Genomic DNA, 15,950 nt, shown 5'->3' with positions numbered 1-15,950 from the left:
ATAATCAAGTTGCGTAATGACTTTTACAAACGTTTTTGTAAAGGGAAATTTACAGCAAATGAAAGGGAGGATTTATCACTAAAGATAAGGACACTAAAGCCTTTCTCTTACTAGGGCAAGATAAGGGGAGGGGGGGCTAGAATAAACATCAGAAAAGGCAAATACAGTTAGCAAGGAATGTATGGAAACTGACCAATAATAGTAGTAGTAAAAGCAGGGGAAACATAGTGAGGCAGGATGAAGGTGTAGATCAAAAAAGGAGCAGCTCAAATACTACCTGGCTAATTCAAAAGTTCAGTTCAACAACATTATATTAATTTATTTAGTGGGACAGCCTATTTAAAGGAATCACAGACAACTATAATGGGAAAATAGTTATGTCTAAGAACTGGGGAACAGAATACATATTTCCTGATTGTGAAATAGTAGGAAAAGAGCATGAAGAATTACTGGTTGGTTACATTAGTTCTAAGAAAAGAATAGCACAAAATGCAGCAGATTTTCAAGAGAAAAAATGATACTGCTAGAAACAGCCAACATGGGTTTAAAGGAATGCACTATAATATAATAAGAGAAAAGACTTACTGTGTTTTAAAATTCAGTTTCATGTCACATTTTCATAAACTTACCTCTCTTCAAAACTGAGAAACTAATAGGGATACCTAGAAATCTGTATGAGAGCTCTGTTAGACTGCCCTGCTCATTCATGAGCGGAACTACAAGTGACAAAAGGCACAGGTTGGACACTTGTCAGCTTCCCTCAAGTTTTGATGGGAAATGTAGGCAGCTTGGCGGAATGTTGGACAAGTGACAGTTGAAAAGTCCATTGGACAGCAGTCAGAGAGCGAAGCTGCAAGACCAGGATGCCTACATTTCCCATCAAAACTTGAGGGAAGCTGACAAGTGTCCAACCTGTGCCTTTTGTCACTTGTAGTTCTGCTCCATGACAGGCTACTTTTTAACATTCTTAATCCTCATCCTCACAGAAATAAACCTTAAGTACATATAACTTCACTAGTACATATTTATACCTTGTTACCCTTGCCTTCCCCATCCTACTGTCTAAAAAACCCTAAAGTGGAAACACCTTGGGATAGCAATCTTTCGTTTTTCAGGTGTATTGATGGCACTATCATTTCACAAGTCTCTTTGAAGTGCAAACACCATTTAAAATGTTTCCACTTAATGGTAAATGCTAACAATTATAATCACACACAACACTGTACCCTCCAATAAATTATATAGAATGTGCGGGGAAATGGGAGGAGGAGACTTGAGATGAGATTGAGAAGCAGTGAAGTTTAACTTTTGCTAACAGAAATTAAAAGATGCCATGAACATTGACCTACAGGAATGTGTATTTATCCGTTTGAGTTTATGTATGTTTATAGAAAATCTGTTTAAGGGGAAGTTTGTGAAAACAGACTTCTAGAGTGGGCTGATTGCTATGGTATGCGGGTAAAATGCAAATAAAATACTATAGATTATAGTTCTGGCAATAGGAGATTATGTGCTGTTTAATTAGTGTTTTCAAAAATTATATTTTTGAAGATTGGCCTTTACGGAATGTAAAGGGGAGAAAAGAAAGAAAAGAGGACAGGAGCAGGGCAAGTATAACATTTCTATCCACAGCAATTATACAAAGGTTTCTAACTCTTTAGTGAGATAAAAGCTTTTAGACAAGAAAACTAGAAATAGCGATACTAAACATGGATTGCATTCCATGTTCTATTTATGACACATCCATTCCTTGATCCTAACCACAGTTTCAAAGGACCCTGATTGCAGGGTCCTTTCCACATCCGATGGGCTATCAGTTTTCTAAACCCAGCAAACGGCCTGCAGGACAACACAGTGGAAATGGTAAAGTTACAGAAGTTTTAATGTACACAAAACTGACTGCCTTCCCAGAGACAATAGTTGTGTGATATCTGTGGAAATTCCTGGATAAGAGGTTGTCAAACTTCTTGCCAATTTCACTTTCCAGTGAAACTTCTTCTTTAGATTATCTGGTGAGGTGAGAAGAGAGTTTCTCTGTTTCACCAAAGCCATTCCATACTCATCATTGCATGAGCAGCATTTATTTTTGCCCTCTCATCAGCAACATGTGCAAAGGTTTGCACATCCACTTTTCCTTCTCAACAGAAAAGAAATAACAAAGCATAAGAAGGGACTATAATATTCAGCATGAGCAGAATAGAATGAAATTGAGAAGATTACACACCTATTTTTTCTGCTCATGGAATACAGAAGTTATAGAAGTGATAGAAGAATACAGAAGTGATACGGAATACAGAAATGGTCCATCTTTTCAAAGTATCCAATGTGAAGCAGTACATGATTCATACATAATAGAACCAGACCATTTTGCTCACAAAGAAAAAAGTGAAGTTGATAGATTTAAGAGTCCATCAAGAAGCCACAGCAGAGAAAGTTGAGTCAGCAATTGTTTCGACTTCTTTGCCATTCCCATTTTGTTTGGAACAATTGCTAAGAAAAAAATCTGTCTCAAAATGATACTTCAGTTAAGAATGTACCTTTTATCAACATTCGGTACAAGCCAAAGGTACCATAAAAATGATGTTGTCCAACACCCTGATTCCATATTTTTTGGGTACAGCAAGATGTGATGTTTTGGACATGTCAGAAAGAGTATCCATGGTTTTTCTGTCTTGGGAAACAAGGCTGGTACAGTAAGGGGAGCAGAGGTCTCTCTGGCCGTACTGGCACCTGCTTATCCTTTTAGTTTGGGTCAAGCTGACAACAGCAGTGATCCTGCCACCAACTCAAGCCAACATAGTATCTGGAAGAGAGGAGGGGGAAAGCTTGTTTATCAGTTATTAGTATACCACTTGCCCTGCGCCCCTTTTCACCCTTGGTTCTAATCTCATGATGAATTCTACCACACAGGTACTAGAATAAGGAAGGTATCTGAGTATCAATATGCGAGTTCATTACAATAACAATATTAATTAAAATTATTTTTTCATGTTTTTGTTGATTAGTTGATATTTGAATAGCCCTACTCAGTGAGAAGTATATTTATAGATAACTTAGAAGATGATGGTATAACCACAGGGGTATTTAACCTAGTTCAAAATGTATACTGAAAGAGTAATTTAAGCAGATTGATCTCAAAGTGAGATGCTGCTAAGCATAGTACCTGCTTTGTATTTCTGTATTAGATTTCAATGATTAGAGGAACATACATTGGTTTAGATTACATGAAAACAGAAAATGGAGGCAACGGTGGGGCTATTGTTAATATATCATCATTGGCAGGTAAGAAGGTTGTATAATTAAATTTGACTATTTCAGAAGCAAATCAGTATTTAATGGTCATTTTCTAACTATCATAGATTGTACTTTTACTACTATTATTTAAATTTTTATTCCAGTAATTCTTGAAGATACTGGAAAGAATTGCAGCATTTTATTAGCAAGATAATGTTTTGAGTAATGATAAAAACACATAATGCTCACCAATTTTCCTCATCAGTCACTACATCCTCTTTGTAATCTGAGCTCCATGCAGCCTAGTAAAAGCTAAGGGATATACACAGATTCACATTTTTCAGATGGCGAAATTCTCATACCACCAAAATCAACCCCATTCCACTACTTCTGTTTCCCCTGTCCACCCCCACCCCCCACATCACAGGCAGGTAATCTCCCACACATTCCCATCGCCCTGCCTCCCATTTTTCTGCCTTTGTACTCCCTTCTGACTGGGCTCTCTCATAAAATGCTTTCCCAAGTTTCTGGTCCCATTTTAAACACTAAAAAGGAGAGAGAAAAGTTTAGCCCTTTGTACTAACTCCACCTAGTGTTTTTTCTGCCAGAAGAGAATTGGCTTCATTGGTCCAGTGACACACTGTTATAGTATCATTATAAAAATAATTCTATTGAAGGGTGAAACTAGATATGATGGTTGATTTGGGGCTTCTGGCAAAAATGACAATCCTGTATCCAGATTTCAACCCTCCTTCCCCAGAATGTTTATGTAGAGTTCTCAAGCTGTGATGTCATCATATCATGCATATAACTTTCTCCATACCACATTATTGGCCAACACATGTAGGGAAACAACACTAGTAAGTCTGCTAAAATGTTACTGGAAGAAGAGAGGGAACTACTCTAGTGTCATGTCTAGTTCTGCTCTTGGAGATTTCTAAAAATTAAAGGGAAACTGAAATGGCCTTGGGGGCATTTGCACCGCCAGAGGTCTGCATGTGCAATCATTCACCGTAATGTAAGAGCAAGGTCTAGGTCCAATAGCATCTTAAAGACCAACTAGATTTACAAGAGCTTTTGAGAGACAAAGCTCCCTTTGTCAGATGTAAGAGGAAGTTATAGCATAAGAACAGTCCTGCTAGATCAGACCAGTGGTCCATCTAGTCCAGCATCCTATCTCATACTGGGGCCAACCAGTTGCTATGGAGGGCCAACAACAGGGCAAAGAGGCTGAGGCCTTCCCTTGAAGTTGCCTCCTGGCAGTGGAATTCAGAGGTTCACTGCTTCTGAATGTCGAGATTCCCTTCAGTCACCATGGCTAGTAGCAACTGATAGACCATCTTCCATGATTCTGCTGTGGCTATCACTACACCCTCTGGCAGTGAATTCCACATTTAAAAAAACTAATTGAGTAAAGAAATATTTTGTTTTGCCTGTCCTGAAGCTACTGCCCAACAGTATCACTGGATGCTCTCAGGTTCCAGTATTTTGGAAGAGGGAGATCTATCCACCCTCTCTACCCCATGCATGATTTTATAAATCTCTATCATGTCCCACCTTCTTGTCTCTTTTCTAAACTGAAAAGTCCCAGACTCTTTATCCTTTCCTCCTAGGAAAGGCGTTCCAACCCCCAATCATCTTGGTTGCCCTCTTCTGTACTTTCTTCAGCTCTGCAATGTCCTTTTGTAAATGCCCCTGGCCCCAGACTCACCTGGGCTGGCATTTGCGGGCCCGCGCGGCTGGGGAAATGGAAGCAGGAGCAGTTCTCGCCGGCCCTGCAAAGACGCGCGTCCCGGCTTGATGCTGGGAGGCGCAGTTTGAATTTCACAGCCAGCCAATTAGAACAGCCAGCTGTGAGTTGGAGGGTGGGAGATGTTGCCCGACCTGAGTGAACATGTTTTCACTCAGGTGAACATGTTTTCCATGTGTGCTTTGCAATACCCAGACTGAGCCTGAACACAGCATGTGCTGACAACCAGGAGCTGGAACATGTTTTCACTCAGTGAACATGTTTTCACTCAGGTCCTCCCACCCTGTATATAAGGCAAGGCCAGCCAAAGCTCCTCCAGTAGGCATCGGAACAGCGATTCCCACCCACCCTCCGCATGATTTCAGTCAAGGGTTCTATGTTGCAAGTTGTATCAGCTACTGCGTTAGCGTGGTTATTTCCTGCTGGGGGAACCCTGGCCGTATCAAGCTGGGCACGCAAATGGTGACCAGAACTAAACACCATATTCCAAATAAGGCCACACCATAGATCTGTTCAGGGGCATTAAATAATGGCTGTTTTATTTTCAGTTCCTTTCCTAATAATCCCCAGTGTATAGTTTCCCATTTTCACTGTTGCAGCACAGAGTTGACACTTTCATTTAGCTATCCACTGTGACCCCAAGGTCTCTTTCCCTCAGAGGGTATCTCTAGACATGCAGGTTGTGTTCAGGTTCCCCAGACCAAACTTAGGTCCTCACAAAAATGGCTGTTAAAAAAATAACGGAGAGCCCAAACGGCCTCAGAACGCCACTGTAGGGATAGGAGGAGCTCCTGCTTTCCCCATGAAGCCGTTTCCCAGTGTCAAAATAGTATGGGGGGTGTTTCCCTGTTTTTACTGTTCCATGTCACAGAACGTTTCACGTGGAGCAGCAAAAACAGAGACAACCCCCAGCTTTTCTTTTGGAAAAGGTCTTGAGCAGGGAAGCAGAAAACCTTCCTCACCCCTTGGAGGCATTTTGAGACTCTGAGGGCTCTCCTTTATTTTTTAACAGCTATTCCCCACAGCTGCTGAGTAGCTACTGGGAACTCAACTCTTTAAAAACCTGCACATCTAGAGAGCCTCTGCAAATTCAGACCCCATTAGCATACATAGGGCACTTACACTGCAATCCTACACAGATCTACACAGGATTTTATTTATTTACTTTATTCTTATTTATTTTACTTCTTTTGTATCCAACCTATCTCCCCAGTGGTGACCCAAAGTGGCTTACAGCATTCTCCTCTCTTTCGATTTTCTCCTCAAAACAACCCTGTGAGGTAGGTTAGACTGCATGTGTGCGATGGGTCACCCAAGGTCACCCAGCGAGGTTTCATGGCAGAGTGGGGAATCGAAACTGGGTTGCTCAGATCCTAGTATGTCACTCTAGCTACTGTGCCACATTGTTTCCGGTGTGGCTTATTTATTTAAGCCATTTCTATCCCATTTATCTCCTTGGACTCATGACAGCGAACAATGCAGCAACCAAGTTACAAGGAGATAAATAATAGAATCGTACTCTAGACTGCCCTGATCTGGAGGCCATAATTTGGTCTGAGTTCTTCAGATTTTGGAAGCTATGCAGAGTTGGTCCTGGTTAGAACCTGGATGGGAAACCACCAAGGAAGACTAGAGTCACTGTGCAGAGACAGATAATGGAAAACCACCTCTCTTTGTCTCTTGCCTTGAAAATCCAGCAGGGGTCACCATAAATTGGCTGCAACTTAACAGCACTTCACACACAAGTGTGCTCTGGTCTACTCAATGGGGTTTACTCTCAGGGAACTTTTAGGGTTGCTCTGTTAATCTCAGATTAAGGAAATCCATTCAACTCTTCAGAAGATAAATTTCTAAAAATTTAAAGTGAATATGGTGTTGACTTTGAAGAACGCATAGAAATGTTAACTGCTGAAAAATTCAACACAAAGTTTCTAACTAAAGCCAGTTTCAGAGAGCACATTTTAATAAGTGTATGAATACAATCACACCAGATAATTATTTCCAAGTGATGTCATTAACATTTCAAGCCCTAAACAGCCAAGGTTTCCTAAAAGGCAGCTTCTACCTGTATGAGCCTGGCTGCGACTTCTTCAAGTGCTGCTGCTCTGTTCCATGTGCCCATGAGATTGATGGACAAGCATGATTCCCCACTCCCACCCCCATTTTGGAATGTTGTGCCCCAAGAAACCTGCCTCTTGCACTTTTGGTCTTCCAGCAGAGTGGATGGGTAGATTCATATAGCAGAAGGTGGTTCTTAAGGTATGCTGGCCTCAAGCCATTTAAGGCTTTAAAGGTCAATTCCAGCATCTTGAATTGGGCCTAGAAGCAAATTGGGAGCCCATATAGATGGAACAAGACTCGAGTGACATGGCCCCTACAACCCAGTTATTCAACATTCTGACCACAGCAATCCATACCAGCTGTAGCTTCCAGTCTTCAGGGGTAGCTAACAGGAAGCCTGGCTCCAGCAGCACTTCAAGCTCTGAACCAGCTCCTCAGTGAGTAGGAGTTTAACCCCATCCAGAACACGACATAGCCCAATTCTCGGCTTAAACCTTTCCCCACTAATAGCACCTCTATTTTGTTGGAATTAAATTTCAAATTAGCCCTCATACATCCCGAAACTGTCTCCAGGCACCCGTTCACACTCTCCACAGGCTCTTTTGGATCTGATGGAAGCAGGAGATAGAGCAGAGTGTCATCTGTATATTAATGACAACTTAGCCCAAATTTCTGTACCATCTCAGTGACTTTATGTAGATGTTGAAAAGCATGGAACCTTGCAGGGTACCAGTGGTCAAAAGGTGGAGCAGCTGTCCCTCCAGCACCACATTCTGAAAACTACCTTTGATGTAGGTTAGGGTAGAATAGGGTCTGCAGGTTCCAACTATGAAAGGCAGTCCTAGAAGGTTACCATAATTAATGGTATCAAAAGTAGTTAATAGGTCCAGAAGTGTCACATTCCCTGTGTCCTTCTCATGGCACAGGTTATCCCCCAGAGTGACCAAGGACATTTCAGTCCCATAGCCAGGCCTGAAACCAGATTGCCTGTCTTCTGTTTTTTCAGCGTCTTTTCTGGGTGCTTCCAGAAAAGGCGCTGAAAAAACAGAAGCCAAATAGCCTGCAACCATTTTGAAAGTGGAGGCATCTGGAGTCAAGGGGAAAAGCTGCCAGCTTTCAGAGAGTGAGCTGTCTCTTTAAGGACATGTGGGAAGGGCCTATCAGAAGGCAAGAGGGGATGTCTGGTGTATCGTTGGGAGAAAAAATAGGGATACTTCTGGCTGGGGTGATTCTGAATGTTACTTTGGCCATTGCGATATCTTTTTTCATGGATTATAGCAAGTAGAAAATGATAGGTTTTTTTATCCTGCTTTATGTGGATTCTAGTGTGGTACTACTCTAAACATTTCAGTTAAATGAGTAGTATCATTTAAGCAAGCAAGTAGAGTTCCACGGTAGCTAGTGTGGTGCATTCCAGTATGTGGGTCCCTGGTGCATTGTTTTATGAAGAGGAAGAAATTTTTTCCAGTTACATTAAATTTCAGAGAAGCATTTGACATTTTTGCACTACTTTAATTTTGCTAAAATTATCTACAAGGCCTTTGAAACAATCCCTCTATGTTTTCTGTTATGTTCCTTAGAAATGTAGTAAAGATAATCAGCTAGATTTCATATTCTGTGAGAGAAGGGCATCCCTTCGAGACCAGAAATCTATATTTCTCATCCAAGTTGTCTGATAAAGCCTTTTAGGGAGGCATTAAAGTTTCTTATCCCTCTCCTTTTAAGACAGGCTGTGCCTTGGTACTTTGAGTTATATCATTTCCAGACAGACCTCAAGGGCACTGTTGCACAGCAGTCAGGCAGGTCATCATACTGTAACTGAGCAGTAGCCGAACTGAAGATCTGTAGTATAAAGGAAACAGCTAGTAATGATATAGAGAGTTTTTAGTTGAGTTCCTTCATTCAAGTTTCCTATTTAGGGGTCAGAAATTCTGACATTTGCCTTATAATAGTGGTGCTAGCAGTAAGAGGTTAAGAACTTGGAATCTGCCTTATCTTTGAGTTTCCTGTCCATTATAATGGGTGTTAGTCATAACTTGAGACTATGTGTCTGTTAAACATTATTATTTCCAGTTCAAATAAACATGGGAAGTTATACCAACAAAAACCTGGTGCGCAAAACACCCACAGCACAAGTCACAGAGGACTGAAGAAGGCTTGCCTCAGCCAAACACTTGTAAGAATGAGGAAAATAAGCTGGAAACCAGCAACTCCCAATATCCTGAGAAAGAACCCGGCTGGGCTAGGCAAAAGGTATAAGAGAGCCAGTTTGGTGTAGTGGTCAAGAGCGCAAGACTCTAATCTGGAGAACCGGGTTTGATTCCCCACTCCTCCACTTGAAGCCAGCTGGGTGACATTGGGCTAGTCACAGCTCTCTGGAGCTCTCTCAGACCTGCCCACCTCACAGAGTGTTTGTTGTGGGGATAATAATGACATACTTTAAAAATGCTTTGAGTGTGCATTAAGTTGTCCTGAAGGGCGGTATGTAAATCGAATATTATTATTATTACTATTATAATTTCTACCTCTGAAGGTGCTTTGCCTTATTCTGTAGACTGCTGGAAAGCAATGGCTTCATCAAGACTATCTTTCTAGTTCACTATTTAAAAAATTGCTTTATTTCTAAGGCGCTCCATTTACTTAATGCTTTTCTGCCCTCCCATGCAATCTTTTTCAATACCAACAAATTGGTAGCTCCTTACAATTTCCTGATAAGATGCTCCCGTCTAGCACTTTACAATATTCAGGCTTATCTCTGAACCCTTTCGTATTTTTTTCCCTAGAATATTGAGGGCTATTTAACATGAGCTCTGTAACTTGAGCTGGACACTTTTTCTCATTGTGAACAGGTTCCCACAGATGCAAGCTACTATTTATTGTATTTATTTTATCTATTGTATTGAGAGCCAGTGGAGCATAGCAGTTAGAATGTCATAGTAACTGAAGAGACATGGTTGAAAGCTCATTGATAAGTCACATGCACTCAGTAAAACCTATCTCACAGGGTTGTTATGAAGGTAACATAGAGCCATATATGTCATTTTGAACACATTAGAGTAAGGGTAAGATAAAAGTATAATGAATAATTATAATTAATATATGGCGTTGTGGTTAGATACTGCTTCAGAAACTTTTGGCTGAGAGGCAGGGCACAGGTTTTTTTAAGTAAACTTTCTTGCACATCTGCAGTACCTGCAAATGTGATCTGAGCAATTTCATGAAAAATGAAGTCTTGCATTCGTAATGAACAAGCAGTGAACATGTACGCAACCATAAGCAAAGTGATCGTGTGAATCAGGGTTTTTAAAAATTATAAATTCAAACCATTTCATACATGTAAACATTTTAAGTTTATCTCATTGGATGATATTCAACAGCAGAGGAAACTAGGAATATTTATTTATATCTCACTTTTCTCTCCAACAGGAACCCAGAGTAGCATATAACAACATTCTCCCCTTCTCTATTTTAGCCTCACAACAATCTTATGAAATAGAGTGAAAGAGAATGTCTGGCCCAAGGTCGCCTAGTGAGCTTTCATGGCAGAATAGAGATTTAAATCTGGGCCTCTGAGGGCCAAGCTACAAGTGACGAATGACACAGGTTGGACACTTGTCAGCTTCCCTCAAGTTTTGATGGGAAATGTAGGTGTCCTGGTCTTGCAGCTTGGCTCTCCAACTGCTGTCCAATGGACTTTTCAACTGTCACTTGTCCAACATTCTGCCAAGCAGCCTACATTTCCCATCAAAACTTGAGGGAAGCTGACAAGTGTCCAACCTGTGTCAGGCATCACTTGTAGTTTGGCCCTGAGATGCTAGTCCAACATTCTCTCAGAGATAGTGTGAATAACTGTATTACATATATTATTTCCATAGTTTCAGTCAAACTTCAAGATAAAATATATTAACATAAATGTTATTGTATATACGCTAACACTTGTATTATATATACACTAACATTTTATCAGAATGTATGTTGATTTTTAATTAATATTTGCATCTAATTTATTTTCCTCATTCAAGGACTTATGCCTGTTCCATACCAACCAGTATATTGTGCTTCAAAGCACGGGGTTATTGGATTCACACGTTCAATGGCTGTGAGTATGTATAGCTAAATAATTATCATAATTTTCTAACAACAAAATCACCTATCCACTTTCACAGAATTCTTTTTCATTGGGTGAGGGGAAGCTATTGAAAGCAACTGTGGACTTTGTTCAATGTAAAAAGAGTAGAATAGTCTTACCAGGTTGCCTTCCCCCACTGCTCCAGCCCTGGCTCAATGAAGTATTGGGAACAAATTGGGGAGATTTTATTTTATTTATTTATATTTAATATATTCTGCCCTCCCCACATCAGCAGGCTCAGGGCGGATCACAACCAAGTTAAAAAATATATTTCATCATATATACAATTTAAAATCATAAAACATCCTAATACATAGATTAAAATACATGTAAACATATTCACACATACATACACATATATATGTGTGTATGTATGTATGTAAACACAGTGGCACATAATCCAGATGACCCCCTATTTAGTCATCTCTAGAGTATTTTGCCAGGGATGTATGAGAGATGGAGGTGTCACTAGTAGGGGGGGCATAGACTGTGTTCCCCCGGCTAGGGGGCACCGCCCGGCATCAACCATATGCTGGCATACCAAAATGCCATGACATCACTTTTGGTATCTGGAAGAGATTTCATGTCCACTCCACAACATTCTAGAAATTCCCCCAAATAGCTACAGTTTTTACCACAGATTTTTGGGGAATTCCTAGAGTGCTGTGTGATGCCTTTTCCCTCACTCTGCACCCCTATGCTCCTTTTCCCCACACCTTCCCAGCTGGCAAACCTAGACTAGAGCCCCTCAAGATGGGAGAAGTGCAAGATATAACTGTCTTAATGAAATAAAATCATTTTTCTTCTTTAAAACCCAATTCTCTGATATTTTTAATATAGCCTGGGTTACCTGTACAAAGTAAAACCAGTGCTAAGAAGGCACCTGCAATCAAAACAGTATAAATCTATGCAGGATATTTGGGCTCATCCCAGAAGCCTTGTAGGGCAATGGCCAGAGCCCTTTGAGTGTCATGTAAATACAATTATATATTAGCTTCTTATATATATATATTTTGTATGGATAAATAGGCAAATGCTAATTTAAACATGAAGTGTGATTCTTGGCAAAAATTGTATAGAGTAGCCAGTAATTAGATTGGTTAAGAAGCCCATATAGAACTAAAAGAGACAACAGGCCACTTCCCTTTCTCTTCTCTGCTCTCAATAACCTGTTATGAATGAAAGCTTCAGACTAACTTTCTAAGTATCCTGTGAGGAGGAGGCAAATTGTGAGAGACAGGTGGATAGTACAATCTGTGTATTTCCCCTTCCACCTGAATGATCTATAAAAATATTGGCTTGGACTGAAAGAGTCCTTGTCTCTGCTAGAAGGACATAGATGGACAAACTAATTATCACCTGAAGGCCAGATTTTGTACACAGGCTAGTTATATATTATTTATCTTTACTTTGTTTTGTTTTTTAAAAAAAGCTCAAATCTGTAATTCAGCATTGGGCCTGACTATATTTGTTATTTTACAGCTAAGGAGTAGACAATATTTCCAAGAGAGCCTTCCATCCTTTTAAATTTTAATATAGAAAATTATATGGCTCAAACAAACACCGCATAATATTCCATACTGTACCACTGGCAACCTCCTCCCTAAAAATACAGCAAAGGCAAATGGTACTAAAAAGAGAAGAGTTGGCAATGGGATGCAGATGGGGTTATTTCATTATTTATTATTTGGCCCCCCAGTTGAAATAAAGAGGCAGACACAAGGCTTGGGTAAAAAGGGCCACTTTTATTAATGGCAACAACATGAACTTCAACCCATGAAACCTGGCAAGGGTCCTAAAGCGGTACAGGTCAAGCCCTGGGGTCACTACCCTGGACCCCGCCTTGACCTGTCTGGGCGAGACCCGCTGCCCCGGGTGCGAGCCATCCAACTGCATGGCTTGGATCCGGCCGGCCTGGCAGATGGTTTCCCCCTTAAAGCTCCACGCACCCCCGCCGCAGAGCATGAAGGCAGGACTTTTCCAGGGGCTCCCACCAGGCAACCTGCCCTCTCAACTGGCCGCCGCAAAGCATGCCAGCCGATCCTGACAGGCCCCCAATATCCCCACCAATGGGGATATGCCAAGGGTGCTCACCATCCCGCTAGCATCCCCCCAGCTAAATCCTGCCAGTGAAACCTATACAGCACCACCGTAGCCAATAGCCACAGCCCCAGTGAGCAGTGCAAGGTAGGCGAAAAACTAAGCTCCCAAAGCCAATCAGGGAACAAAGAAAAAATTCCTACCTGGCCCCCCAAAAGGCAACCGGTTAGCAACCTGCACTAATACTGGGCGGGCGGGTGGGCCGAGCACGAGGAGGCGAGTGCTAAGCAGAGGGCGAGGCTGCGCGAAGCTATGCGCCAAGCCCCGCCCCCTCCCAAGAGGCCCTACGAGGCCGGGGAAACTGCCGCTTATTCTGCCGCGGCGGCAAATGCGGCCCCCGGCCTCAAGCCTTTGGCTGCCGGCCAGGAGGGGCCGAATTATTTCATATGCTGCCTTTCCCCCCATGGGAACCCAAAGTGGCTTTACCTTCTTCCCCTCTCCTCCATTTATCCTCACAACAGCCCTGTGAGGTATGTTAAGCTGAGTGTATTACTGGCCCAGCAAGAGTGTCCCAGATTCCAGACCAACACTTTACATGCTACACCACACTGGCTCTGGATTGTTAAAACAAAAGAGGAATGTCTTTCTTTCTTACTTACTTACTTACTTACTTATTTTCTTAACAGATGCTCTCTAAAACAGGAAACTATGGTGTACGAATCAACACAATTTGTCCTGGTTTTGTTAACACACCAATTCTTCAAACAATTGAAAAGGAAGAGAATATGGGTGAATATTTAGCATACAAAGACGAGCTCAAAGATATGATGAAATACTACGGTTTACTGGCGTGAGTAAAACACATATAATATCAATTATCATCTTTATTCAGCTAGAAAATATATAGCAATACTGCAGGCTGTTATACACATATAATGGAGATTGCAGAAGGTAGAAAATAAAGAGGACACCAATCTCATAACAATTATTATAAATAGTGTGAGGGTTTCATAAAGCATTCCTGTTTAAGATGCTGGGATATGTCGGCATGGTATTCCTGTCCATGTAATATATCTCAGTATGTCTCCATCTTTGAGATGTATTTACAACCAGTTATTCCAACTGTGTTCCATCTTGGACTTTTAAACCGCTCCAGTGCTCAAGCTGGAATCCCTTAGACTCTTTAAGGGACAGTGGAAGTAAGTTTTCTCACTTCATCCAAATCACTCCTGGGATGCTGAAAGCAAAATGGTGCCCAAGAGGGTTAAATTTTTAACATATGGGCTATGTGGAGGATGCCACTTTCCACTCAGCTGCCCTTTTAATAGCCTTTCTGTTTCTGGCTTCATTGATCATTGCAGGTGGGGACAAAAGTGGAGAAATATCAGCCTCTCATCTTTTGGCATTGTAATAGAAACTTTTCCAGTATGCCCATATACCCCTCAACAAGGGATCAGGAAACCTCTGATCTTGCTTCTTGCCAGCATCAGCTGCAGATACCATAGGGAGCATATAATGGTACCTCTTAGGAGAACCAAGAAGAACCCTTCTGAGTGAGATCAAAAATCTCTCCATACCACCATCTTGTTTCCAACAGTGACCAGGAAGGCAGGGTATGAAGGCAACACCCCACGGCCATTACAGATGGGGCCCATACTTCAGAAAACCAGCACCTCCCGGGGGAAGCTATTACCACCAGGGGGCACCCCAGCCTGCCCCGAAAACAACTTCTTGAACAACAGCACCAACAAACGCTACCCAGACCCTTCACAGTTGCCCTACCGGGAACTTACCACCGGTACTAAATTGTCCTCAGCCTCACTGGGCTAGTAACCCTTGCCTGCAACCTGCTGGCCTCCTCCCCCACCAGATCACCCACCATCCCCTCCCTGCCTGGATCTGGGACAGGCTGCATAGGGCTGGTTGCCCGAGCAAGAGGGACCCTTCACAGTTGCCCTACCGGGAACTTACCACTGGTACTCAATTGCCGTCAGCCTCACTGGACTAGTAACCCTTGCCTGCAACCTGCTGGCCTCCTCCCCCACCAGATCACCCACCACCCCCTCCCTGCCTGGATCTGGGACAGGCTGCATAGGGCTGGTTGCCCGAGCAAGAGGGACATTCGTACCTGTATTTGCAGGCTCTCCAATTACAGGACCCTTTTGCTGTAAAGTCCCAGCAAAGGAACCAGAGTTGTGACTGCTGCCCCTCCGGAGCCCAGGCCCCTGTGGACACTAAGGGGCGGTGGATGATGTGACTGCTATCTGACATCTCCTGAATTTGGTTTTGCAGGGGACATCACCTGCAGCCACAACTGCTGGTGAATCTGGTCCCAGGGGAGGTGCGGGTTGAGAGCCGCCCGCATCCTAAACTCTTTGTCGTACTGCAGCCATGCAGCACCAACGAAATCCATGTATCCCCTGTAAATAATGTTCAGATACTTGAAAAGAGACACCACCCATAAAGGCTGGGCTCTACCCAACACCCCCACATATATCAAAAATCCCAGAAGCCAGTTGTGCCAGTTGCGGTCCACCTATCTCCTCCTGATTTTTTCTTTATCCCTCTTATCTAGATTGTCTTTATCTTTCTTCTCCAGCTCCCTGAAGAGAAGGATGAAGACATCTACATACTCCCCTATTATTATCCTATCCCTAGTAGCCTGTGTCAGGTGGTCCCCAAGGAGCAGGGCTGTGTCTCCAAAAGGGACTGTCCTGTAAGGCACCTGCCCATAGG

The 15,950-nt window shown here is 42.2% G+C and overlaps 1 protein-coding gene across 2 annotated transcripts in view; it reads left to right on the top strand.

Annotated features, from left to right (window-relative positions):
• Positions 1 to 15,950, top strand: part of HPGD (15-hydroxyprostaglandin dehydrogenase) — a 32,063-nt gene that overhangs the window by 12,129 nt on the left and 3,984 nt on the right. Inside the window, exons 4-6 of one of the 2 annotated variants that reach the window (XM_054989491.1) lie at positions 3,186 to 3,282; positions 11,068 to 11,144; positions 13,901 to 14,064. In XM_054989491.1, coding sequence (XP_054845466.1) covers positions 3,186 to 3,282; positions 11,068 to 11,144; positions 13,901 to 14,064 — 338 coding nt within the window. Of the gene's footprint in view, positions 1 to 3,185; positions 3,283 to 11,067; positions 11,149 to 13,900; positions 14,065 to 15,950 lie in introns of those variants that run through there. The other variant, XM_054989492.1, reaches the window with a different exon arrangement.

The sequence above is a fragment of the Eublepharis macularius genome, chromosome 10 (assembly GCF_028583425.1).
Source record: "Eublepharis macularius isolate TG4126 chromosome 10, MPM_Emac_v1.0, whole genome shotgun sequence".
Taxonomy (NCBI): domain Eukaryota; kingdom Metazoa; phylum Chordata; class Lepidosauria; order Squamata; family Eublepharidae; genus Eublepharis; species Eublepharis macularius.
The sequence above is the reverse complement of the archived record's forward strand: the minus strand, read 5'-3'. Positions and strand labels throughout refer to the sequence as shown.